General features: G+C 35.7%; 1 protein-coding gene across 1 annotated transcript; it reads left to right on the top strand.

Moving 5' to 3' along the window:
• The first annotated feature begins 39 nt into the window (after positions 1–39).
• On the top strand, positions 40–18,502 carry RGS18 (regulator of G protein signaling 18). The gene is made up of 5 exons (XM_072648357.1): positions 40–369; positions 939–1,040; positions 2,244–2,305; positions 13,557–13,723; positions 17,461–18,502. The coding sequence occupies exons 1-5, from the start codon at positions 251–253 to the stop codon at positions 17,716–17,718; spliced, it is 708 nt and encodes a 235-aa protein (XP_072504458.1). The 5' UTR covers positions 40–250; the 3' UTR covers positions 17,719–18,502.
• Positions 18,503–27,849: the final 9,347 nt, after the last annotated feature.

The raw sequence follows: 27,849 nt of genomic DNA, 5'->3' as shown, positions 1-27,849 counted from the left end.
CCAACAATCATTTTGTAAATGAGTAATATCATTTCCTTAAGCAACCCAGAGCAAAATTGTATTTCAGTTCCTCAGTGATACATGTTTGTAGGAGAAGAGCTGAGCACGGCTTCTAACTTTTCCTTCCTTTTGGAATATTGTGGTTGTAAACAGTTTTGTGATCTCCATGTGTAACAATGAAGGATTCAGATTCTGCAAGCAAACTTTTTCAGCATCCAACTGAGAAGTCTTTTAACTTTGTGGAAAGAAGATGGAGAAACCATTGGTTTTCTTTTCTCAGCTAAATATGTCAGACCCAAAGGAAAAATCTTTCTACAAGGCGATTCATGCAATAGGGAAAGAAGCATTAAGCAAAGACATAAAAAACAGGTAATATATATATATATATTTAGAGAACTGGTAAACAGGAATTTAGAATATCATCACAGTAAAATATTCTTATTTGAAATGTATAGCTGTGACTATGTTATGTGGTGATAGGATACAATATTCTTATGTGAAAGGAATACTAATATTTTATGAAAATGTGGAAAAGGCAAGTGGCACTTAAAGGGCTCTCAAAGAAAACATTTGGTGAAACACGATTCCATGAAATTTACAGAATGAACATTAATGGGGAATGGGGTCACATTCCCCTCCCTCATATTTATCAAGTGAAAAGATGATATCCTTCTTGGTAAACTGGATTTTACTGCTTTTATTATTATTAGTGTGATCTTCTTTTTTCACTGTTTATTTAGCTTAAGTTTGTCAAGAATTAAAAAGAGCATGGTTGTTAGCATTTAAAAGTGTATCAGCTGAGAAATACATTTTTATTTGTGGTATGAGAAAAACATCATGAATGGAGGAGGGGATGATCCCTAAGTGCATTATTAGATAGAAAGTGAGGTTTGACAATTGTTATTCATTTTTTTGAAGCAGCTTATATTCTATTACAGAGGCAAAGAAAAGAGAAATAGACTGAGCCTTCTCCTGCAGAAACCTGAATTCCATGAAGATGTCAACCCTGGTAGATCCGAGAACTTGGCCAAAGGCACAAGGTGAATATTTTTGTTCTTAAGTCCAATCCAAAGTGATTTTGAGCTAACATTGATATTGTATGTCTACTATATTTTTAAACAAGAAATTAAGGATTTCAGACTTTTTTAGTTATTGTACAATTTTTTGTGGGGGAAAGAGTAGGAATGTGCATAGAGGTTATTTCTACGAGTTATAAATATTTTTTAAATGAAACCAAAAAGTAAAATATCAGAACACAAAGTTTTTTGGAACTAAATTAACATCATTGCATATGTTTTTATTAGTTGACATTTAAACCTTCCATAGCTTTCCATATTTTGAATTATGCCTTTTGATTTTTTAAAACTTTTGAAAGAAATAACGTCTCATGGTTCTTTATAATAACTAAAAAGGAAGTCATCTGTCATCAAATGTTTGCACATTTTGTTCTTACTTTTAGTAACAGGTATTTAAAAACATGGGTTTCTTGCTAGCTTTAAGTTTTACTAAACTTTTGTGAAAAATATGATGAGTGTCAAAATGGACCTATTATTCTTTAGTTTTTAAAATGATATCAATAAAAGTCATTCTAGTTCATAGAATTATAACCATTATACTTTTAATATGTTAATTAGAAAAACTAATGTACTTAACTCTAATTTGTCATAATCTTTCAAAATATTTTAATAACAAGAAATTAAAATATGTTAGATTAAATTAAAAATAAAAATGTAAAGATATTTGTAATAATTTGTCATTCTTCTGAGAGTCTACTAAGCTAGCTTCCTCTCCCCTTAACAAAAAAGTAATCTAACTCACAAAGAAACCGTATATTGTGGTAACCACTTCAAAGACCATACAACCCAACTTGCCAAGCAAAAATGTTGCTTATTTAGAGGTCATCATTTCAAAAGCTGGATGACCCAATTTATTTGCTGATCAGCTTTGTTCCTGGTTAATTGCTCCTCAAAGACTCCAATAATGCAAACAACCTTTAAAAAATATGACATAGGATTTTTTAATTTGAAAGATTGCATTATTTTACAGACAAAGTGTCAAAAGAAATTAGACCAAATGTTTTTGAGGATTTCTGTGGAAAGAGGGCTTCCATTATAAAGTAATTTAATCAGACACCTTCCAAAACAAGACAAAGAGAGTTCTCTAGCAGATAGCATATGTTAAGTGAATCACCATAAGGCTACTAAATGTGCATTTCTTCAAAAAGCATTTCACTTTTTCAACAGTGTCTCCCCTGAAGAAGCAGTGAAATGGAGTGAATCCTTTGATAAACTGCTTTCCCATAAAGGTTAGTAGCAATTTTTTTCTAACTAAAGACTATTATTCCATAATGGAAAATGATGCAAAGTATGTGTGTAATTAAACAGCCAAGGCAGTTATCTAAATTAAGTATGATGGGTCATTTAGAGCACTGTGAGTTTCTGATCTACTGTGGAGACAAAAAAAGAATACTGTTGAGTGCTGAAATGAAGTTTTGATTTATGACTTTTAAGCATTCCTTTCCATTTAAAGTACATCATGGTGGTAGCAGTATTGATATCACCTTTTTTCCATAAATATGAAAAAAGGTAACAAGAAATAATTAAAAACTGTTCTGCCTTGAATAATGAGATGGTTCCTTTTGTGAAGTGGGTTTCCCAAAGTTATAATGCTAGAAATTTCTTTTAAAGCTGCACCACGATTTTAGTGAGTAGTCTTAATCATACAAGGGTATGCAATGAAATTTGTTGGAGTTTATAAAACTGTGTTAATAAAAATAAAACAGTGGCTTTCAAAAGTGCATTAAGTTCTCTCTCAGACATCAATCTTCCATATTAAAAGAATTTCAGGATTTAAAGGACAATTTAGAAGAAATAGAGAATATTACTTAAGCTTGGAAATAGATGAGATTACTAGAATGATTAGCAAGGAAACAGTGGCTGACAGTAAGTAGGGGTGGGGATGATATACAATATAGGAAAGGTTATGCAATAACAAGAAAAGAGGGAAGTGCTGAAAGTGTTAGAAATGTTTAAAAAGGGAACAAGCTAAGAAAATTCATCTTTGTTTTCTAAGTTATTCTAACTCATCAATTAGATAATAAAATACTGGTAATCCTTTTTTATATAGAGTATTAGAACTGATAATTTATTTGAGGAAAAGAGAGGAGGTGGAAAACAGTCCAAGGTCTCTACTGGAGTCACTGAAATATCAGGAGAAATTGAAGGGCTCCCCCAGCACAAGGAGGTAAATAGAAAGACCTACATATGAATCACATTGGATGGGCAACCATAGAAGTCAAGTCAACAAACATTTATTAAGTGACTCCTGAGTGCCAGGAATTGTGCTAAACACTGGGGATGTGAAGTTTCTAATGGAGAAACAGCATACAAATATACAAAATACACACAAGATAAATTGGAGGTAATCTCAAAGGGAGGTTATTCCCTCAAAGGGAGGTAAGATCTATGTTGTTAGAATATGCAAACTGCTTCGATTATAAATTAATTTGAGTTTTTTTTTGGACTGATGATAAAACTTATATTCAATAAACACAAAAACATTGTTCTTATTATTAGTTTTAATTCCTTTTCCCACCAAACTTACTTCTAAAAAGAAACCAAATTGCCGAAATTCAAAGTAACCTCCTTTCTCTTTCTCTATCCAGCAAATAAGCAAATGAGTAAAGAGTGCCATAGCATCACGAAAAATTGTCATTTTAATGGGTTTTCAAGATAACTTAATCTGAATGCCTCATTTTATTTATAATGTTAACACATAATAAATTCTGCTTTTTTTTTCTTTTCCCATTTTTGTCTGAGGGAAACCTAGTAGCCTCCCTTTGAGATTACCTGTACACACATACACACACACACATACACACATACATACACGTGTGTATATATATATATACATATTTGTCATATGTATATTCTTGTTTGCATGTAGCCTCTCCCATTAGAATGTGAGCTCCTTGAGAGTAGAAAGTGCTTCTGTCTTTGTGCCACAGTCTTTATTATAGCGCCTGGCACATATTAATAAATTCTTGTTAATTAGACGTAGTGCTAGTGGAAAATATGCATTCAAATTCTACCTTTGGCATTACTGACTCTGTGAACCTGAAAAAAATAATTTAACTTCTATATACTTAGTCAATTCCCTACAACATATGATTTAGATCAGAGACAGGTTTGAATCTGGATTAAGTTTAAAATCTCCATTGATGAAGGAAGTATCTACATCAGGAACCCTTTTATTCCCCCAAGCTGAAAAAATCATAGGTCTTCTGTTTGCTAGATAAACACCTACTTATTTTCTAAGAATCTTGGCTCTAGAATTAGGCAATCTAGGTTAAAAATTCTCTTTCTAGCCCTTCTTGTCTATATAATCTCAGGCAAATTAAAAAGTCAATAGGCATTTACCACTTGCTGGTCAGTCATTTTTCAGTCACATCTGACACTTTATGACTCCAAATTCGGTTTCCTCGGCAAAGATACTGGGATGGTTTGACATTTACTTCTCCAGTTCATTTTACAGATGAGGAAATTGAGGCAAACAGGGTTAAGTGAATTGCCCACAGTCACACAGTGAACTCAAGAAAATGAGTCTTCCTGAGTCTAGGCCCAGCACTCTGTCCACTGTGCCACCTAGCTGCCATGCACTTACCAGGTACTGTATTAAGCACTAGGGATACAAAGGCAAAAATAGTTGCTGCATCCTAGAAACTAACAACATAATGGTTTATATGAGTGTGTAACATGTAAATAGCTAGGAATCTTCAAGCTACATATAGAGTAGGTGAAGGCAATCTATAAAGGGAAGGCATTGGGAGTTAGATGGGAGAGGGATAAAACAAAAGATTGACTACAGGAGACAAGATTTAAGCTGTGTCTTAAAGGGCACCAGGAAAACTAAGAGGCAGAGGTTGTGAGGGAAAGCATTTCCAACGTAGGAGACAGTCTGTGCAAATTTACTGATATAAATGTTAGAACCTCATATTCAAAGAAATGCAAGTGGGTCAGTTTAGCTGGATGATAGAACACATGATGGAGAGGAATGTATAGGAGGGCAGGAAAGGTAGGAAAGATTCAGATTATGAGGGACTATAAATGTCCAGTAGAGGAATTAACAATTCATCAAGGCAGTAATATGGAGTCACTAATACTCACTGAGCAGAGAGGTAACCGAGTCAAACCTACATTTTGGAAAAAAAAAAAAAACCTTGGAAGTTCAGTAAGTGATGGATTGAAATGGGAAGAGATTTGAGGTAGAGAGAGCTGTTAGAAAGTAATTGTAGTAATCAAGACAAGAGGTGATAAGACCCTGAACTGGGGCTGTAGCTATACGAATAGAAAGAAAGGGGCTTATATGAAAGATGTAAAAGTAGGAATGACCAGATTTGCCAATGTATGAAATAGATGGAGTAAGAGTGAACAGACTTGGATGACTCCAAGGTCATTGGTCTATTGGCTGAGTGACTGGAAAGAAGGCTGTATTATTGACAGTGAAAGCAAGCACTTACTAAATGTTAATTGATTGATTGATTTAGAAGTTCTAAAGGGCAAATTATAGATTGGGACCTGGGGAAGGGTTATGATTTATGAGTTATGATTTATACATCTAGATTTTTGAGATAACTGTTCAACATCCAGTTTGAGATATTCAAGAGGCAGTTGGAGATATATTTAACCTTTCTGAGTCTCACTTTTCTTATCTGTAAAATGAGGTATATGTACAAGATGCTTAAGAAGGTCCCCTTCTAGCTCTGTGATCCCATTATCTTTTGAACCTATCTTTCTTCCAAACAAACCTAGGAGATAGACTATTTAAGTATCATTAGCTTCATTGTAGATATGAATGAAAATAAATTGAGGTTTTAGTCCCTCTCTGAACTGAGTTATTCTAATTTCCATTATTATAGGAATTGATAGAGATTGTGCTTTATGAGGATACGATTTAAGAACCTAGTCAGAGACATCAGAATAGAACTTTAGTTGCATTACATATAGTTTGCATTATGTGAAAGTGAAAGTAACACAAAAATGGTTTTCTAGTGCAGAGGTGTCAAACACGTGGTCCACAGAACCAAATTAAAATATAATTGGAAATATCTGACAAAATAAACAGAAATACAACAGAAAATACATAATGTTAATATGTGATTTTCTAAGTTAACATGAAACTGCAGGGATCTTTATGTTTTACAGGTCCATTCCTATTTGAGTTTGACCCTACTGACCTAATACATTTTATTGACTTGCTGAAAGGATAATAACTTATACTTACATAGCATTTTATGGGGAAGACCAAATTTACTCTCATAACAAAGCTCTCAGTTAAGTTATACAATTATTCCCTTTTTTTTGCAGATGAAGAAGTATCTTCACAAAACTTAAGTGATTTGACCAAGGTTGCATAACCTATTAAGTGAAATAACCAAGACTTAAGCTCAGTGTTATTGGTCAGCTCCCTTTCATTCCAGAAGAATCCCTATTCCTTTTCCTTCTATTTCCCCTTTTGAACTGTATACCATCTTAGGTTGATTTTCCTTAGCTTAATTCTGAAAAAAAAAAATCATAGAGAGAACATAAACAGAATATGTAAATTGTTCTTAGATAAGAAAGGGGAGTGAAAACAAAACAAAATAGATCACTTGATATACTGAGAATTATTATCACCCACTTTTCATTAAGATTGGTGGTGCTTAGGAAAAGAAGTCCATGATCCTCTCTTATAGAGGATGAGTGCTCCTTAAACTTTGAACCTTCTGGCTTTAATATATTGCATTTTTCTCATTTCTAGTTTCTTATTTTCTCTAAGATCCAGCACTTCAATGTTCCAGGAAAACTATGATCATGAATTGGCCTTTTTCATGGTGAACTGTACACTACAAATCTATCTGTAAGCTTAAAAAAATAAAATTTAGGTGAAATTATAAATGGCATACATAAAGGGATTGTTAGGTCAGAGGAACCTGTTCTCCTCCATGGCAGGGTCAAAGCTCCTGATTCAAATCTTAGAGTAACAACACTGTAATCTAGTGATTAGTGGACTGAGTGGCCCTTCAGAGTCTCCTGACTCTTATTTCCTTGGCATAAGAAATTGAAACAACAGATGCCCAAATTTCAATTTAGAAAAATACAATTACATGTATTTCAAATTTGTATGACATGTTGAGCATCTCCCTGGGTGAAAACTAGCTCTGGGCTATGGCAGGCTCTTCTGGCAGCTGCATTAATTTTTGCAGACCTCTGAAGTACCATTTAGTAAGTTACTGCCTTAGAGCAATGATGATTCCGTCACAGTGCAAAACTCAATGCAGCAACCACCAGTGGCTAATGCAACCTAGGGCAGTGGGGAGTAGGGATAGGGAGGGGAGAAGAGGTAATAAATATCCAAAGGACCTTCCTCAGCTGAGCATATTTCTTTTTAAGTCCAATATCATTATATACCTAAAATAACAGAGTTTCTCTTTAAGCACCCAATTTTACTGTTGAAGGACTGTTCAAGTGACACTTTTTTTGGATTTATTCAACTTGTTGGAATTATATAATGCCTCAAAAACAATTTCATTCAACTAACACAGACTGACTATATAAAATATATAGCACTGTTCTAAGTGTTAGAGACTATTGGAGCCTGATGAATAGGATAGAGAACCAGAAGTGGGGTCAACAAAGATATGGGTTCTATCCAATGCTGGCCCTAATGCATTCTGGTTGCATGAACCTAGGTCAAGTCATTTGATTCTTAGCATGCCCAAGCAACTCTGTAAGGTTAGGTATCACATAATATCTATGGATCTGAATTTGGTACAAGGATTTTCCTCACTAGGAACTGTTGACTGCAATGATATTATAGGTCCAGATTCCCTCCTCCACCCACTGTTGCATTAATAATACTTGGGTTCTCCCATCTACCATAGTTGTTTCAATTGAGAGCATATGTCTTCTTCATGATTATCTATCTAAGGTTTTTTTTTTATTTAATTCCTAAAAATAAATTTTGAGAATTTTTTCTATAATTCCAAGTAGACGTTCTTAAATGCTATTTCTTTCTAGAGTAGTACATTTTTTTCTTAAGTTCATAATAGCTTAAAGACCATGTAGACTGGATGACAGTGTGTTCCATGAATTACAATTGGGTGCTGTCCACATAACAAAGCAAAGTAGTTTCATCTAGTAGTGATGAAGTAATCCTTTTCAATATCTTGGAATTTATTTGTTAACTCACTTGGGGAATAATTTACCTTTCTTGAGAGTTGGTTAATAAGCATGGTACATGAGCAAGCTAACTTAAAGTCAATGTAGTTTCCTTCTCAAAATACATTGCAGCCTTCCCCAATGCATTACACAACAGAAGATAATCTCACAATTTCCTATTTTCATGTTAGACCTAAGCTGGGGATAAGGTATACTCAAGTCCATGGCAAAGATCAGCATGGTAATTTGAATGTGTGAATTTCTCTTCTGGGTGGATTTTCACAGCTACAGAGAAGAAGAAGGACACCCCTTTGGTAGGTCTCCAAGAAAAGTTCCCTAATGCTGTTTCCCCTCCTCCTGGCTAAGGACATTTGTGCTCATAACTTGCAATTGAAAAAAATCCCAAACTAGAGATCAGGTTCACTTACAAACAATTTGGGGACTTGGTTTTAATTCTTCTTCTCTGTCTAACTGAAAAGTCAGTATTCTTTCATCTCAGAGTTCAATACTCACTAGGATATGTATGTATACACACTTACATGTATATGCATATATTTACATACATACACATAAATATATGTAGGAATATGTTTCTAAGTAAAATACTAAATAAATATAACTTTGGAAAATAATCACCAAATGCAACAGGAGAAAAAGTATAATGGCGTAAATGGATCTAACAAGGGAATATTCTTCACTGAACTCAAAGTATAAATGACCACTTATTTATAGTGTTTAGTAATATTTCAGAGGAAGCTGTATTTCAGTGAGCAACTGGGTTTCATTTAATGGATTCACCATATTCTGCAGTATCCTAGATATAAAGTAGTTTCCTTTCCTTCATTAAACAGCAGTATCCCATATAGTATCTATTCAATACCTCTAATAACAGACTGATGGCCATACAAGTGTTTTATCTAAAATTGAATTTTGCCTAATGCACAGTGTTCTCTTTGCACAATGGGCATTTAATCAGTGTTTGGTGAATGGGCTTATTAAAAGACTTCAAGAACTTTTATCATTTTGGCCATGCTTTTCTGAATGTCCTGTAACTTAAAAGTCCTCAAAAATATGCTTCTAAAACTCAGAGTATTAAAGATACCATCTTATTGACTCTGAGTATAGTAAGAATATCATATCCTTTAATCTGGATACGTTTGGCACTCCTGTATAACATTCATTTCATTCATATTTGCATCCACTCTATGGTCATGAATGGTAGTACCTCAAAATCTCATCATGTGAATTTCTTGCTCATTTTATCCCAAATATTTTGTAGGATACCTATCTGATGGCATGAGAGAGTTTTCTAGATGCTATCACTTTTATTCATTAGCATTCTGTTTAGTTATGCAATTGTCTCATATTGAACATATGTGTGTATACACACATGTATGTGTGGATTAGCTTTGGTTGTTATGCATTATATTTTGTATTATGTTATAACCTTATATCTTGTCTTATTATCTTTTATAACACATGATAAATTACTATATATCATATAATTTCATATAGGCACTTATATGTAAGTGGATCTGTGTATATGTATATAATATACATACATATATATACATACATGAACATGAACATATGCACTTATATAGACACATAAATATATGCATTCAGACATGCATACACATACACACACATATATCCATCACCTAGCTAGGTAATATAACACATAGAATGGTATGTCTGAAGTCAGGAAAACCAGAGTTCAAATTTGAGCTTAAATACAGTTGTATAACCTTGGACAAATCATTTTTCCAACTGCCTCAGTCTCCTTAACTTTAAAATGGAGATCATAATAGTACCTAGTTCACAGAGTTATTGAGAAGATTAAATGAGATTATATTTTAAAAATGCTTAGCATGGTGCCTGGCACTGGTAGGTACTATATAAATATGATTATATTATTATATATTATATAAATTCTAATGTTGATGTATAAATGTATGAACTCATAGGCCATATTCCTCTGAAGAGCAGGTATCTGTATATTCAGGAAGAATAAATAAGAACAAATGAAGGTTCTCATGGAAAAAAGGATATTTATTAACTGGCTGTCAAAAATTTAGTCTCAGGAATGAGTTCTATGTGATTTCTTGGTTCTGTAGATAGTTCACATTCTCTCAAATTTGGTGTGGTTGTCACCTTCAATTCAGTAATTTAACAAAATCATATGACTTAATTTTCTCATTTACTCCTATGTTCATAAAAAACAAATAAACCCAGAAAAGTACTGTGCAATTGTTTAACAAACTGTTCTTGCAGTCAGAGATATGGGAGAGAAAGACCTTTGTAAGGTACTATCAAATTATTTTCTAAAGAATGTGCTGTTCTCTGTTAAGTAAAGTCAGCTGCCTAAGTGCCCAGATTCACCTGAGGTCTGAAGAGGATTGTTGAAACCCAGTTGGCAACAATAATGGAAAATTAAAGTAGACTTGGGATTGAATGATAATGGAAACTGCTTATGACAAGTTCATCCAGCAAATGGCAGCTGATGAAAGGAATTCTGGGGCAGGAAAATTAAACACAATATACTTTCAAATTGTATTTCCTCCTTAGGCCACTGTATTAATCGGACAGAGACAGTAATTGGAACTCTGATTTCACTGGTAAAAAGAATTCCCAACTGGTGAAATTCCATCTATGTTCTCTTTAACTTAAAAGTTTCCAAGCAATGGTAGGTTAAGTGACTTGTACAGGATGATACAGTCATTATAAAGCAGGTGAAAATTAACAGGTCACTTCTGGAGTTCTTATACCATCATATTGGTTTAAACTTTAAGAAGAGGGAATAACAATGAGAACTGTCTTTAGTTCTTGAGAATTATGACTTTATGGTAAGCTGGGAAAACAGCAAAAGATAGTTCTCATTCTATTTTTAAAGAAAAACAGCGCTTAACATGAGAATCTAATAATGAAAACTCAAAATAAAACAATAATTTGTAGCTGAAAGGGACCTTAGAGGCCATAAAGCTCAATCCCATGACTTTCCTAGAATTGTGCAACTAGTTATTAAGTGTCAAAGGTGAGATTTATAAGAAGGTTTCCCTTAAGCCAAGTCCAGCACTCTTTCCTGTGTTCCAAGATGCTCAGGAAACAGGCAAGAGAAGTGTTGAATCAAACGCCAATCACTTGTTTCTTCTTTCTACTTAGTGATGGTTTTCTTTTTATTGTTCATTTGTTTCATTTTTAAATTCTTGCTAAGTTGTTCAGAAACTAAACAATTTAGATAATTTTGTCCCTAGTCCAAGAAACTGAGTAAGTGGTAGCCATGGTCCCATAGGGCAAATCTAAACTTTTCCACACTGGGAAAGAACTTTCATCTAGGATATTTAGTGCAGCCAAGGATGGGGGAAGAAACAGAACAAATAAATAGAGCTAAGTTAAAGGAATATAGGTTTTTCAAGCAAACACAACCAAGAGATAACATTGAGAGACTTCTTAATATTTGAATGTGAGTGGAAAGTTATGGATTATGAAGTTGGGACCCATCTTCCCAATCATTGGCAAAATGTTGAACATAGCAAGGCCAAAGATATAGTCCTATAGCAGAAAATTAACTGTATACGTACAACCAATCATACTCTCATCTAGTCCTTATTAAGTCAATTTCCATGAGTTATATTGACCAAAAAGCATTTATAAATTACCTACTCTATGCCCCATGGAACTGTACAAAGTGCTTGGGATAAAAAGAGAAATGCAAATCTTTGACTTAAAAGAATTTATTTTCTATTGGGAAAGACATACATAAGAAAAACACAAAATATTTTTAAATTTTTAGTAAAATATAAATTTATTATTAACATATGTAAACATTTACATATTACAAAAAGGTCAGAAAATAAGGTTGTGCATGACAGTTGGATATATTTTACACATCTTATTTTAAATATGTATTGTATGCATATTGAATTTAATACCATGGTTCCCTTTCTAAACTTTCTTCCACTTTTTCATTTTCATTTTAAATAGTTCATGATGCTTTTTTCTCATCATCTTTTTATTCTGCCTCCCCTCTTCCTCCTCCTCTTTCTTCTTCTTGTTCTTTCTAGTCACTATCTGTAAGAGAAATCTCTAGACTTCCTTCTCTTCAAAGCCATCTCCTAAAGTATAGTCAAGTGAAACAAAATTTTATTGTGTTGTTACTATTGGAAAATATGTAACTCATTCTGCAATCACACTCTATTCCCTCTTCACCTAGTCTTCCACTGTCATGATTGTAGATTTCTTCTTTCAAGGTTCTTAAAACTAACTTTCAAAGTTCTTTTCCTTTATATTTACACAAAATGAATTCAAAATAAATATTGGGTATTTTAGTGAAGAATTCTAGTAGCTAGAAGAATAAAAAAAATCCCATACTATTGGAAATAATTCTTAAGTTGAGTTTTGAAGAAAATGAGGGGTATCTAAGGAAGCAGGAGTAAAGGGATGAGTTTATTCTAATAAAGGGGGACAGCCACTGTCAACTTATGGAGATGAGAAATGGAGTTTTTCTGTATGAAAAACAGCAAGAAGGCTAGTTTTGTTGCACCATGGAATGAGTGAAGAAAAATATTGTGTAACAAGATTAGAAAGGTAGACTGGAGTCAGATTGTAGAGGCTTTTTAATGTTTTGAAGGTAATAGGACTACTACAACTACAACAACAATTGGCATTTTAAGGTTTGTAAAACACATTAAATATATTATCTAATTTTTATTTTCACAACAACCCTGGGAGAGAGGTGTTACTCTTATCTCCATTTTACAGATCAGGAGATTGTGAAGTAATTTACCCAGGGCCACACAACCAGCAAATGTCTAAGGTCACATTTGAACTCAGATCTCTTGATTGCAGACTCAGTGTTCAAAAATGTATTCTCAAAATAGTCATTTTAAGGAGAGCAAGTATTATTATTCCCATTTTATGATGAGTCAAATGGGGTTCTGGGAATTTGGTAACTTGAAATTGTATAAGCATAAAATCAAAACATGAGGAGGCATTTTTTAAATTGCATCTTTCTCTATTACTTAGGATAATCAACTTTTCATTGTTGTCTGCAGAAAAAAGTTTGTTTCATAATGTACCTTAATGAAGTGCTGCTGAGAAGAGTCAAAAATTGAACTTAAATTCAATAGACTCCCTTTCTTTTTTAATTTATTAAAAAAAATTATCAGATTTCCTCTAGTATCAAAAAATCGGAGTTCTTTCAAATGCATCACTCCTAATCACATTGGACTGGAGAAAATGTCTATCATATCAGTTTTTGTGGTAATTCCCTAATGTCGAACATGAAAACTCTTAGATGGTTTTAATCTTTTAAAGATACATGCTTTGTTGCTTTCAATTCTTTTTCTTTATTTATAGATGGATTTGATGCTTTTACCAGATTCCTTAAAACTGAATTCAGTGAAGAAAATATTGAATTTTGGGCAGCCTGCGAGGATTTCAAGAAAAGCCAAGAACCCCATCAACTCTTCCATAAAGCACAAGCAATATATGAGAAATTCATACAGAATGATGCTCCACAGGAGGTATAGTAAAAAAAAAAAAATAAAAAAAAAGAAGAGAAATAAAAAAGAATTGAAAGAGGGGGAAAGATCAAGCAAATCTAAAAGAACTTTATAAAAGTTGCATCAGAGAAAACCCACTTGGTAAAACTTAATACATAGTGCCATCATACACTCCATTTCAAAGTTCAGAATTATAGTAGATGAATAGCGGTAATATATTAATATTTTCAGGAAATACATAGGTAAATAAATACGTATTAAACGTATTATATATCCTCATCCAAATATATGTGTATATATAGATAGATATATAGATATACGGATATAGATATATATCTATATATAGATATATACATCCAAACAAACATATAAACATATGAGGCAATATGGCGGTGTCCAGCCTTAAGGGCAAGAAGATCTAGCTTCAACTCTTGCGTCTTATGCATACCCCCTAGGTAGCCACGAATATTTAAACGTTCTGTACCACAATCAACTCTCTTAGACTTGAGGTTACAGATTAGGTTTTGATCTACGTAAGCATAAGAAGTTTCCTCAGCCCGGGATTTCTTAATTAAATATGATACTATGCCATAGTTATATGTACATATGAAGATGTCACTATATATATACACACATACACACACGCAGATATGTTTGTGTGTGAATATATATATATGTGTACATATATATACACACATATATATCTATATGCATTGCACATATCCATCTTCCTACATAGCTAGAGTTTAAATTAACTTGCTCTATCAATATTTACATATGTATGTAAATATATGTGTGTGTATCTACCTACATATATATGTCTGTCTGTCTTTAGAGATAGAGATAGATGAATGGACAGATAGGTACACATCTATATCAATCTAAAGATTTAGATGGCTGTAGCTATATAGAGAGATATAATATAGGTAACAGACAGATAGATAGACTGACAGATGAACAGACAGTTTGGCAAGGTATATATAACTTGAGAATGAAGTTTACATTTTCCCATTCTTAGTTTAGTTTTTTTTTTTTTAATTTTCCAAACAAGCCTTTTGGAACTGAATTTCTCCCAATTATGTATATAGACAAAGATACACTGATTTACTTTCAGTATATCAGGCTTATGGGTATCTTTGATTTCCTACTTAGTTTTATATTGAAAATTCAATGGAATCATAGAAATTAAGAATTTGGCTTCTCATTTGATGTAGAAATATCCTCTACAAGAGCTGGCATAGGGATGGCAAGAGCCTTATATATTTGTATGTATAGGGCTATTCTGTATATATATTATTATAAAGTGACTATATATTTGTGTGTGTGTGTGTGTGTATTATGTGCCTATAAATATCACAATTTTGAAGCAATGCCTGACAGAAATTAGAAGTTAGAACTGGACATAGTGGTGAAGAAAGGGACCGTAAGCTTTGTGTGGGTCTATTTTTCCCCACCAGGCATACCTACAGGCAAGTAGGTGGCACAGTGGATTGAACACTGAACCTGGAGTCAGGAGGATCTAAGTTCAAATTTGCCTTCAGATTCTAAATGTGTGACCTTGGTCAAGTCACTTAATTTCTTTCTGCCTTTTTTCTTCCTATGTAAAGAGGATGTGGAGAATAATGGTAGCACCTATCTCCCAAAGTTGTTGTGAAGATCAAATGAGAAAATATTTGTAAGGTGCTTTGCAAACCTGAAAGTATATACAACACTAGCTATTATTATAATCACCATCCTCCCTCTACTGACCATATTCATAGAGAAAAGCATTAAAGAGGATAGCAGGACTCACTTTCACCCATTCTCCTCATCAAATTATGATAGCTATCTGCCCCATGGTTCTAGTATAGGAGAAAACAGGATGGAGGATCAAATGCCCAGTATTCTCTGTTACTGAGAGGTTTATAAAAGTCTTTACTTTGAGTGGGGGGAGGGGAGTGTGGGGAGGAGAAATCTTTTTATCCTGACATTCATAAAGAAAAGGTTTGTACTCTCTGATGAATGCTTTCTCCTACTTTCCCTGTTTGAAAAGAAAAATATAGGCAAGCCACAAAGCATTTATCATTAGTCAATTTCATATGAATGGTAAGAGAGCTTTTAAAGTTTTAGTAAAAATACATGTACAGTATAGTCAAAGTAAATATAAGTGAAGTATATAACATTTAATGTACAAAAAAGGGGTTAAAAACAGCTGGGATAATGAGGAAAGTCCTCACTCAAGAGGTGGCATATGAGTGGAACTTTGAAGGAAATTAGAGATTTCAAGAAATGAAGAAGAAAGATAGGAATTCATTTGAAATTTTGGAGATTGTACAGAGTAGAAATTTAAGAGATATGTCATCTTTGAGAAATGCGCTGGACTTGAAGAATACAGTATAAGGAAACTGGAATACATTTTTGTATATCTATGTCTATACACACACACACACATATATATATATGTATATATACCTATATTGTATATATGCACATGTGTGTATGTATATATGTATATGTGTGCATATGAGCAAGGTTGTGAAAGTTTTAAGTCACTCAAAGTATGTATTTGATACAAGAGGTGGAATTTATTGCACAGAGAAGTGAAGTGATAATTAGCCCTATGCTTTAGGGATATCACAATGCCAGCTAGGTAGACAATAAATTGGAAAATGAGGCAGGGACAGCAGTTACTTGAAAACAGGACTTAGAAATGATGAGAACCTAAACTAGTAATGGTTGAGTGCACAGAAAGGATATAGTTCTGGGAGATATGGGACAAGGGAGAATTGAGAAGAGCTGTGGACTGACTGGATATGTAGGGTGAGAAACAGTTAAGAGTTAAGGATAACTTTGAGTCTAGGAAGTTGGGTGCCCACAAGGATAAAAGTGCCATCTAAAGAAACAAGGACATTTTGAAGAAGGATGAATTTGAGGACAAAATTAGTTCCATTTTGTAAATGTTGAGCTTGAGATAGATGGTGGGGGTGGAGGGGTGGCTTCTGGTGTCAGTTAAAATGCATTCTGATTCCATTTGAATCCGATGATTTGACAGTGCTCTATTGTATCACGTTTGCTAACATACATGATTTTCCTTTCTATCCTAAGATCTTAATTTAAAGACACTTAGGATGAGTGTGAAAGTAATCTGGAAAGATCAGAACTCCTTAATAGGGTAATTACATTTATATTTTCTTTGGCCTAGCTAGGACCATTTGATCACTATGCCTCACAGAAAGCACTAGTTGACACGTCATATCCTCTATTTCCCTGGCTTCCTTTTCTTAGAAACTGATGATTATCTTTCCTGATTTCCTGTTCATTATCAGTGTTTCCTCTTAAAGGCCAGCTGCATAACCAAGTAGACTGTTACCTCTATACATGAGATATTTTGTAGGCAAACAAAGGTTGGATGTACAAAACTTCTCTTACTCGCATGACTAAACTTTGTACCACTCATTACATTTCCTTTTGGCTTGAGGCATTGAGAATCCTTATTAAAATAGAGTCCTTCAGAAATTGTCTCCTTTGAACAATTTAATTAATAGGTAAATTAACAGAAATGTGATTTGCATGAGTTAGGTTATGATCCATGAAAGCCGGGTTCCTGTTGGGAAGCTGTACTGGTATCTCTGGTATTACAGGACATAGTTTTAGGAAAGAAATACCTAGAAAGAGACATAAAGGAGGAAGAAAGGAGAGAAAAACTGACTTTGACCTTTTCATAATTGAGCCCATTGATAGATCTGATCTTCTTATAATAGTTTCTTCCCATAATCTAGGTTAACCTTGACTTTCACACCAAAGAAGTAATTTTTAAGAGCATCTCCCAACCAACCATCCACAGTTTTGATGCTGCCCAAAGCAGAGTTTATCGACTCATGGAGCAGGATAGCTATACACGCTTTCTGAGATCCGACATTTATTTGGACTTAATAAATGGAAGACCCCACAGAACGACAAATCTTAGAAGGCGATCACGCTCCTTTACTTTCAATGAATTTCCAGGTGAAAAACAAGATCTTGCCATTTGGCTGTAAAAAAACATTCTTAACTTTACTTATATATCATGGTGAGCTATTCTAACTTGACTCATGTAATATTGACGATTAGTATTTATAAATGTAATCAACACAACTTGCCATATGGGTGAATTTAAAAACATAATTTGAAACACATCACAGCAAAGGGATGTAGCGTAATAGGTATTGTGTTCATATATATCTCTCCATTTTAAAATTCATTTCTTTAAATCTATAATTTTCTAAAGTAGAGTTATCCTTAATATAAATGTGGAGTGATAATCCTGCATACAGTATGTTCAAGAGGTCAAGATTTTCAAAAACCTAACAATAGTTTATAAAATGTATGTTTATAAATATATGCACATATTCCACATTTTTATATTAAATTTAAAAAGATAATTTTCAAAGAAGCAAGATGAAATAGGAGATAGAAGGGATAGGCTTTGAGTAAATAAGACATGGGGTTAATTCCTGCCTCAGGATGAGAATAGGGATAGGCCATAGAGACTGGGCTTGTGATTTTACTGATGAAACTCCTGAAAGTGTAAATTCCCTCTGCAATTCATTTCTGAACATTCTCTGAAATTTGTAATCTTATAGATTTTTTTCAAAACTACATGTCTATAATCTATATTGCATTGAATAAAACGTAGATATAAGCTTATTTTAGAAATACTTGATTTTCAATGGGTATTGCATGGTATCAATGTCTATATTTGGATGATTCTGTACAATCAGTTTTCACGTCTTCATGTAATTGAAATGCAGAGAAAAATTAAAGAATTAATGCTACAAATTTTATTGTTCATTCTACTTTGATTTATTACATTCTAGAACTAGTGACATGTTCATTCACTATCAATTAAATTTTATAATATATATATATATATATGTAATTATTGTTACAAATTACATAACATACTGAGTTTTTTCACACTGATTTGAATATTGGGTCAACATTCTCAGGCTGTTTTGAAAAGTGGCACCAATTATCTTTTTGCCTTTCCAAGATCCCTTCTAAATGACAAGTTTTTATATTTGTGTTTTTCTCCTATTTATTGGTCTTTTCATTTGTAAGCTGAAATTATTGTTCTTTATGCACCTGGTAGAAACTTGATGATGGCTGCTGGTATACCCTCCTTTACACAGAATGATTCAAGACCAATAACATATTTCTCAAATCCTGATCAGTCCTGTTTTGTGGAAATAGCCTTCAGAATCTATCAACCTATTCACTATTCATCAATAAACACTATCTGAGTCACCAAAGTGTCCTTGATAATATACTAGGTATGGTGGAGTTTTCTTTTTCTTTTTTTTTAATTTGTAATTTATTTATTTAACTTTAAACATTCATTTTTACAAAATTTTGGGTTCCAAATTTTCTCCCCATTTGTCCCCTCCACCCCACCCCAAAATACCGAGCATTTTGATTGCCCCTATCACCAATCTGCCCTCTCTTCTATCATCCCTCCCTTCCCTTGTCCCCATCTTCTCTTTTGTCCTGTAGGGCCTGGAGTTTTCACTAAATACTACCTTTGTTTCAATGAACTTGCTATCTTGGGGGTGGGAAGCAGATACCAAAATGAACTAATGAACAGATTGAATAGGAATCTAGAAGATTAATTTAAAAATATATGAAGGGCCTAGACACATAGCATCCTTGGAAGACAGCTTCCTTTTTCTCCTTGTATGTTCAGGGCCTATAATAGATGCTTAATCATGTTGAATTGAATTGAATAACATAAGTCATGATATCAAAATGACACCTTTGTGAAAATAAAAATGGACATCTATGCACATATGCATACATTTATGTGTGCATGTATATACTGACATTTAACATGTTATTTGCCATATTCATACTTGCTATAAATTCAATGCATTTTTATCACTCCCAAAATATCTGAGCCCATGGAGTGATTATCAACAGCCACGTTCAAATGTAAAACGTACACTTGCCAAAAAGACTATTTTATGAAGACTTCACAGAGGGCAAGTGCTCACATGGTGGTCAGAAAATGTGATACAAGGACACTCTCGGCCTCTGTTAAGAGCTTCAGAGTTGATTATGTGACATAGGAGACACTAGCACAGCACCACTCGGCATGGTGGGTCCACATAAGAGACTCTATGAGCAAAACAGAATTGAAACAGCTCAAAGAAAATGCAGGATGTGCAAATTTAGAGAATCCACTGCCTGTGTTCACGTGAACTATTTGTGCCCAACCTATGGTAGAGGTCTCCAAACTTGTATATGTCTGATCAGTCCCAGTCAAACCACGTTGAAACTTGATTCTAGCAGAGTGACATCATTTTGATCCTCTTCAAGAATGAAGGACAACAACCACAGTACATGAAATAATGGTTCTGGAGTCAAGAATAACCGAAATTAAATCAGGCATCAGACACCAGTTGTGTGATTATGAGCAAGTCACTTAACCAATGTTTGCCTCATTTTCTTCAAGTGAACAAAGGATATCATAATAGCATCTACTTCCTAGAGTTGTAAGGATTAAATGAGATATTTGTATAGCTCCTAGCACAATGCCTGGCACATAACAGGTGTTTAAAACATATTTTTTCCTTTTCCCCTTCCCTAATCCCTAAAGACTGTGTGCGTGGCTCTGATTGAAAGGATAGTTATGGAAAGGAGAAGGAACATGTGGAGAAGGTTATACGTGGGAGAAGTGTCATGGGTATTACTCACTATGGGGATAAAGAGGTAGACACACATGAAACTGATTTGATTGTTTCTAAGGAAAAAAAGAGAGAAAACTGAATAACGGAAATGACCTCCTTCTGTAAGAGGGAAAGCTGATTGTCAGCAAGCTATCAAAAAGATAAAAGGTGCTAATACTTTTCTACCAATAATATGTGTGTTCATCCTTTGCTGCTAAAGAAGACCATGCCATCAGAGAAATAATGACAAGACTTGCACTTGACTTTGTTTTTGAGTGAGGGAGGGCTGTGCAGGTCACCAGTCTCACTTCTCCTCCAGAGTCATCTGAATTCAGTGACCAGATATTCATCAAGATGACTGGACATGACCCAGGATGAGGCAATTGGGGTTAAGTGACTTGCCCAAGGTCACACAGCTAGTGAGTGTCAAGTATCTGAGGTGAGATTTGAACTCAGGTCCTCCTGACTCCTGCACTGGTGCTCTATCTCCTTCACCATCTAGCTGTCCTCTACCAATAAAGAGGTATTGTGAAGCACCAGACTCTCACCTAGAAGCAAGCATGTTCCCAGGGATTGTGCCCTGAGAGTTTTCCCTCCCTATTCATTTAGGAAGATACAAACATGAATCCATGAAGGGCAGGAGAGAAAGGAATACATATTAAGTGTCTACTACTTACCAGGCATTGTGCTAAGTGCTTTTGCAAATATCTCATTTGATCCTTACAACAAATCTATGAGATACTCTATTGTACAATTCAGGAAATAGAAGCAGAGAGAGAACAGGTGACTTTCTCAGGTTTACACAGCCAGTAAAAATCTGAGCCATATTTGAATTCAGGTCTTTCAATCCAATCCAATAAATGCCTGCTATGTGCAAGATATTTTGCTATATGCTGGTGTAACAGCAAGGGTCCTAACATGCACAAGAGGGCCTGCTGTACAGGTTTTGCTAAAAGGAAACAACTTTTGAGGGGTCAGGATTCTACTTTAATCAAGCACATATATCATTCACTTAGTTCAGGGGGAACAGTCAGTACCCTGAACTTCATAGAAAATACAAATAAAACCCAAAAGACAGGGCTTCCATCTGTCTAACGAAAAGCAATACATACATTGTAGATCAACAGACAGATACAATTGTCTAACCATTACATATATACACAGTTACCAGAGAGAGAAGCATCAACATCTGGGTTTTCAAAGCCAGGTGGCTCCTTAGCAGCTACTCAGAGTCTTGTCTGACCAAACACTTCCAATGAGTAAGCCCTGAAGTAAATCCTCACCTCAGAGTATTTATACACTTTTCAGAGTAGGAGGACAGGACCCTTTGACCCAGAGGCTCAGTAGAAATTAACTAAAGGTATTGAGGCTTATTAATGGGTGGGGAAGAGATTTAATTCTTGCCCCCACCCACCATTAACCTTACATTAACATTACAGCTGAGGATACAATTAATAAAAATAGTCCCTGCTCTCAGGGATCTTACAATTTAAGGAGGAAACAACAAACAAAAGGAGGCAGGAAAACAGGGCAGAGCAAAAGGAGATGGGACACAAGGGGATACCTGGCATGGGGACATCTTGTTCCATGGAGTTGAAAACAGACAGGGCAGCAAATGCAAAGTGGAATGAGCTGAGTCTAGTTTCTGCACTCTAGCATTGGGAGGAGTTTGGTTCCCCATCCTCTAGCCTTTCAGAAGAGAGAGAAGGCTGAGGGAGGTGGTGACAATCAAGGCTTCAATTAACATCAGGGTTAGAAATAATATTCTCATATTGGGAAAGGCATCTTGTTTCATGGAGCTGAAACCAGGCAAGGTAGCAGATGCAAAGTGGAGAGATCTTCCTGACTCCAGGTCTGTGCTTTATCCACTGTGCCTCTAGTAGAACTGGAAGCAATCTCAGAAGACCAAGTCTCTTATTTTACAAATAAGGAAACTGAGTTCAGAAAGATTAAGTATGTTGCCCTAGTGCACACAGGTAATAAGTATGAGAACCAAAGTTTAAATCCAGGTCCTTCATCTCCAGGGACAATGCTCTCTCCATATAACCACATTAACTACACAGAAGTCTACATTTCTCTGTGAAGATGACATGATTACATTTACTCTAATTGTTTTAATCTCAAACATTTCATTACTGAAATACATATGCTTTGTTTTTTCTCAGTGTTGTGTACAGATATTTCAGATGATTTAAAGGTTGATCTGGATTGGGGGATTAAGTTGACTGAGGTATATATCCCAAAACATATCACATTGTTCTCAGTAATTTAAAAAAAAAAACAAATCCATAATGCAGTAAATGGTGTGCTAACAATATAAGCATGATTTGGTGCATGGGTGGGAATGGAGGACAGAATGGTATAGCTTCCTCTTAGAGCAATGTGAAATACTGAAAGTACAGGTAATTTGGGTACAGATATTTATTAGTGTTTTTAGTTAGATGTACTTAATCAGGGAACATTTCCAAGAGGAAGTAAGTTTTGAGATGGATTCTACAGGAATAAAAGTGGTCTAGTGGAAAAAGTACTAGATCTGGAATCAGTTCAAATTCCACCTCTGCTGTGAATGTGAAAGGTGAGCATTTTCCTTGCTACAATCCAAAACATTCATAAAATTTCTTGCCCTTCCCCACATTCCTGTTGTCTGCCCTTTTGCTATCATCTTCATTTCTTTTCCTCTCAGTCCTTCGGCTATTTCCTTCACTTCTACTGTTTTATATGTTTCCCCCATTAAAATGTAAACTCCTGGAGATGGAGCCAAGATGGCAGAGTAAAAGTATGGACCTGCTCTAGCTCTCTCCCCATAACCCATAAAATACCTGAAAAATGACTCCAAACAAATACTAGAGCAGCAGAAGCCACAAAATGACAGAGTGAAAGAGATTTCCAGCCCAAGAGAGCTGGGGAAGGCCACAGAAAAGATCTATTGTACAGGCTCAGAGCAGAGCACAGCCTAACTTTGATTCAGGGACAGGACTGGAGCAGGCCTCAGGGGGTGGAATCATGGGTAGCAGCTGTGGTTTCCAGATTTTTCAACCCACAAATGCCAAAGACAACTTCAAAGGTCAGTAAGAGAGCTCTTTCACCTGGATGAGAGCAGTGTATGGTCTGGTCCCAGCCTCAGCCCCAGGGCAGCAGCAGCCCTCTAGTTTTGGAGCCCTCTGGCTAAAGAACCTGGGGGAATTGAGCAACTGATCTGGTTATCAGTTATGTATCACCCTCCTGGGGTGAGGGGGAGGACTGGCACTGGAGTGGTAGTAGTGGTGGTGGCTGTGGAGAGGGAATCCTACACACAGATCTAGGGCAGAAAAGAGTGCTTGTGATTTCTCACAGACCAGAGTGCAGGCCAGGAGCAGAGTAAACTCCTCTTTCTTGATTGTGCCGAGGAACACAGAACTTATAGTTCCTTAGAGTGTAACCTCCACTTCATAAAAGACTCAAAAGTCAAGTAACTAACAGGAAAAATGCCCTAAAAAGGGAAAAAAATAAGACTAGAGAAGGTTACTTTCTTGGTGAAAAGGTATTTTCTTCCATCCTTTCAGACAAGGAAGAACAAAACATACCATCAGATGAAGAAATAAAAGTCAAGCCTTCTACATCTAAAACCTCCAAAAAAAACATTCAATAGTCTCAGGTCATGGAAAAGCTCAAAAGGAATTTTGAAAATCAGAGAGGTAGAGGAAAAACTGGGAAGAGAAATGAGAGTGATACAAGAAAATCATGAAAAGCAAGTGAGTAGCTTGCTAAAGGAGGCCCAAAAAGATGCTGAAGAAAATAACACCTTTAAAAATAGGGCAGTCCAACTGGCAAAAGAGGTTCAAAAAGTCAACGAGGAGAAGAATGCTTTAAAAAGCAGAATGGGTCAAATGGGAAAAAAGTACAAAAGCTTACTGAAGAAAATTGTTCCTTAAAAATTAGAAAGGAGCAGATGGAAGCTAATGATTTTATGAGAAACCAAGAAATTACAAAATAAAACCAAAAGAATGAAAAAATGGAAGATAATGTGAAATATCTCATAGGAAAAACAACTGACCTGGAAAATACATCCAGGAGAGACAATTTAAAAATTATGGGCCTACCTGAAAGCCATGATCAAAAAAAGAGCCTAGACATCATCTTTCATGAAATTATCAAGGAAAACTCCCTGAGATTCTAGAATCAGAGAGCAAAATAAATATTCAAGGAATCCACAGAACACCGCCTGAAAGAGATCCAAAAAGAGAAACTCCTAGGAACATTGTGGCCAAATTCCAGAGTTCCCAGGTCAAGGAGAAAATATTACAAGCAGCTGGAAAGAAACAATTTAAGTATTGTGGAAATACAATCAGGATAACACAAGATCTAGCAGCTTCTACATTAAGGGATGGAAGGGCGAGGAATAGGATATTCCAGAAGTCAAAGGAACTAGGACTAAAACCAAGAATCACCTACCCAGCAAAACTGAGTATAATACTTCAGGAGAAAAAATGAAATTTCAATAAAATTGAGGACTTCCAAGCATTCTTGAAATGCTTGAAAAGGACAGAAAAGAATAGAAAATTTGACTTTCAAATACAAGAATCAAGAGAAACATGAAAAGGTACGGAAACGGAAGCCTTAGGAACTCATTAAAGTTGGACTATTTACATTTCTACATGGAAAGATGTTATCTGTAACTCGTGAGACCTTTTTCAGTATTAGGGTAGTTAGAGGGAAAATACATACATATGTGTATATATATATGTGTATATATATATATATATATATATATATATATATATATGTAGGTGAGTATGGGTGTGTATGTATGTGCATATTATACACACACACATACACACACACACACGGCACAGGGTGAGCTCTTATTGAATGGAATGCACTAGGAGTAAGAGAAAGGGAGAGGTAGAATATAGCAAATCATCTCACATAAAAGAGGGAAGAAATGGGGGGGGGAAGGGGAGCGATTAAAGGAAATGTTTGAGCCTTACTCTCATGGGATTTGACTTAAGGAGGCAATAACACACACTCAATTGGATACGGAAATCTATTTTACCCTGCAGGAAGGCAAGGGGGAAGGAGATAGGTGAGGGAAGATAATAGAATGGACAACAAATTGAGGAAAGGGATAATCAAAAGCAAACACTATTGTGGGAGGATAGGTCAAGGGAGAGAATGGAATAAATGAAGGGCAGGATAGGACAGAGGGAAATGTGGTTAGTCTTTTACAATGTAACTATTATGGGAGTGCTTTGCATTGTTACACATGTATGAGCTATATTGAATTGCTTGTTTTCTAAATGATGGTGGGTGGGGAGGAAGGGAGAGAATATGGAGCTTTAAGAATGAATGTTAAAAATTGTTTTAGCATGCAACTGGAAATTAAGCTATACAGGCAATGGAGTATAGAAATCTATTTTGCCCTATAAGAAAATAGAGGTTAAGGGAGATGGAAGAAGGGTGGGTAATAGAAAGGAGGACAGACTGGAGGAAGGGGTGGGGGATGGGAAGAGATGGGGAGAATTGGGTGGGGGAAGGGAGGTGCTCTTTAGAGGGGACAGAATGACAGTCCTCTTGGATGAGTCTCTGTGTATACAGAAACAAATGACTTGTGAATATTGGGGACCAGAAGAGGAAATCTGGCTTCATAGCCACAGCTGCCTCTTAAGGTCTAGGATACTTAAAAGAAGTGTGACTGTTTTTGACAGAATGAAGATACTAGGAGAAAACAATATTTATGACCATGCCATCACAGAATAGAAAATATCTTTTGTTAGGGGACAGCAGTGAACAGACAAGTACAGTATGGAGGACATATCAAGTAAAAATAAAGTCAACAGATCATACCAAGTAGAGGGAGTGAAAAAGATCTTGCTGTCCTGGGGTAGCGGGTGGGGAGAGATGGGGAGAAAATTTTCACTTCAAATTCTTGTGGAAGTGAATGTTAAGAACTAAAAAATAAATAAATTGTATCTTAGAATTTGTTAAAAATAAAATAAAATGTAAACTCCTTGAGGGAAGCAGCTGTCTTGCGTGTTTATATTTGCATCTTCTAATTTTAGCACTGTCTTTGGAATACAACAAGCATTTAATAAATGCTTTATCCATCCATCCATCCATCCATTATGTATCTGTCTCCTATCTATTTATTTAGCTTTTGTCAACTTACTTAACCTCCATAAGTCTCTGTTTCCTCATCTATAAAATGAGAGAGTTGTAGATAGCCTCTGAAATACTTTCTAACATTTGATTTATGATTCTCTGAAAAGGTCTGTGGAAAATGGGATCTAGTTGTAAGGGGCCCAGAGGGTCCCAGGGGGTGCAAGTCAGAGGCAAAGCCTGTTCCCGTGGGAACGGTGCTGATGCGCACCCTGGCAGAAGCTCTGTGTGACCCTGGAACCTGATGTTCCTGCAGATACCAATGTCCTGTACAGTAACGTTACAAGTGAGCCTGGGAACCCAGGAACTAGCTGCAGGAACAAGATAAGCTTTCTTCCTTACTGCGGGTGTAAGGATGTGGAACAGTCATGAGATGGTGAAGTAATGGGATGAGCTCAGCATGTATGTGATTGGTGGATCAGCCTTGATAAACCCTAACCCTCAGCTGAATAAGGGGTTGTTGTTGCCTGGATCATCTTGTCTCCAGTCTCCTTCCTTCAGGGCCCACAGAGTAGAAGCCTGTGGGTCAGGGGGATCCAGGGGTTCGGGCTCTGACCCCGAACAATTGGCGCCCGAACAGGGACCGGAAGGGAAACCGAGGTCCCCCTGCAAGGCGTGGGCTCGGAATCGCACGAGAGTGATGCCACCTGCATGCTCCAGTCAGTGCCCCGGTGGTTCTGTGGAGCTTGGGAGAGACGTGCACTCGGCTGACTGGGACAAGAAGAAGAAAGTTACAGACTGTGAGTAACCCTGCTTATAGATAAAACAGGTAGAGAGCTTAGTCCAGAGAGATTATATCCAAAGCTACAGAAAAAACGAACAGGAACTTATACAGATGGCAGAATGGCTATGACAGGATTGCCCAGAACTGCAGGAGTGGAAGAGATGATGCAAAGGTGTGAAGATGTAGGTTCGGTAACATTCGCAGCTCATGTGAAGGAACAGGTAAAGAGACAGTATAGAACTGAAGCTGCCAGCATGAGACAAGGACAGAAATGTTATAGCTGTGGAAAAACAGGTCATTTTAAACAAGACTGTAGGAGCAGGCCAGGAGTGAGGCCTAAAACACCATGCCCAAAGCGTAGAAGAAAGGGTCATTGGCCCTCAGAATGCCGAGGAGCCCTGCCACAACAATACTCTGGCCCAGGACCTGAAGGAGGGACAAACCTGACAGCATGGAGAGCCAAGCCCAACAAGGAGACTCAACGCCTCAGACAATGGTACCGAGTGGCCACAGTGAAAGAAAGAAAGCCACATACCTAGGTTGTACATAGTGTCTGTGTCTGTGTTCTGTCTTTCTGTAATTTGTGTGCATGTGTTTGTGTGTTA

The sequence above is a fragment of the Notamacropus eugenii genome, chromosome 2 (genome assembly GCF_028372415.1).
Source record: "Notamacropus eugenii isolate mMacEug1 chromosome 2, mMacEug1.pri_v2, whole genome shotgun sequence".
Taxonomy (NCBI): domain Eukaryota; kingdom Metazoa; phylum Chordata; class Mammalia; order Diprotodontia; family Macropodidae; genus Notamacropus; species Notamacropus eugenii.
This window is presented reverse-complemented; position numbering and strand designations above follow the sequence as displayed.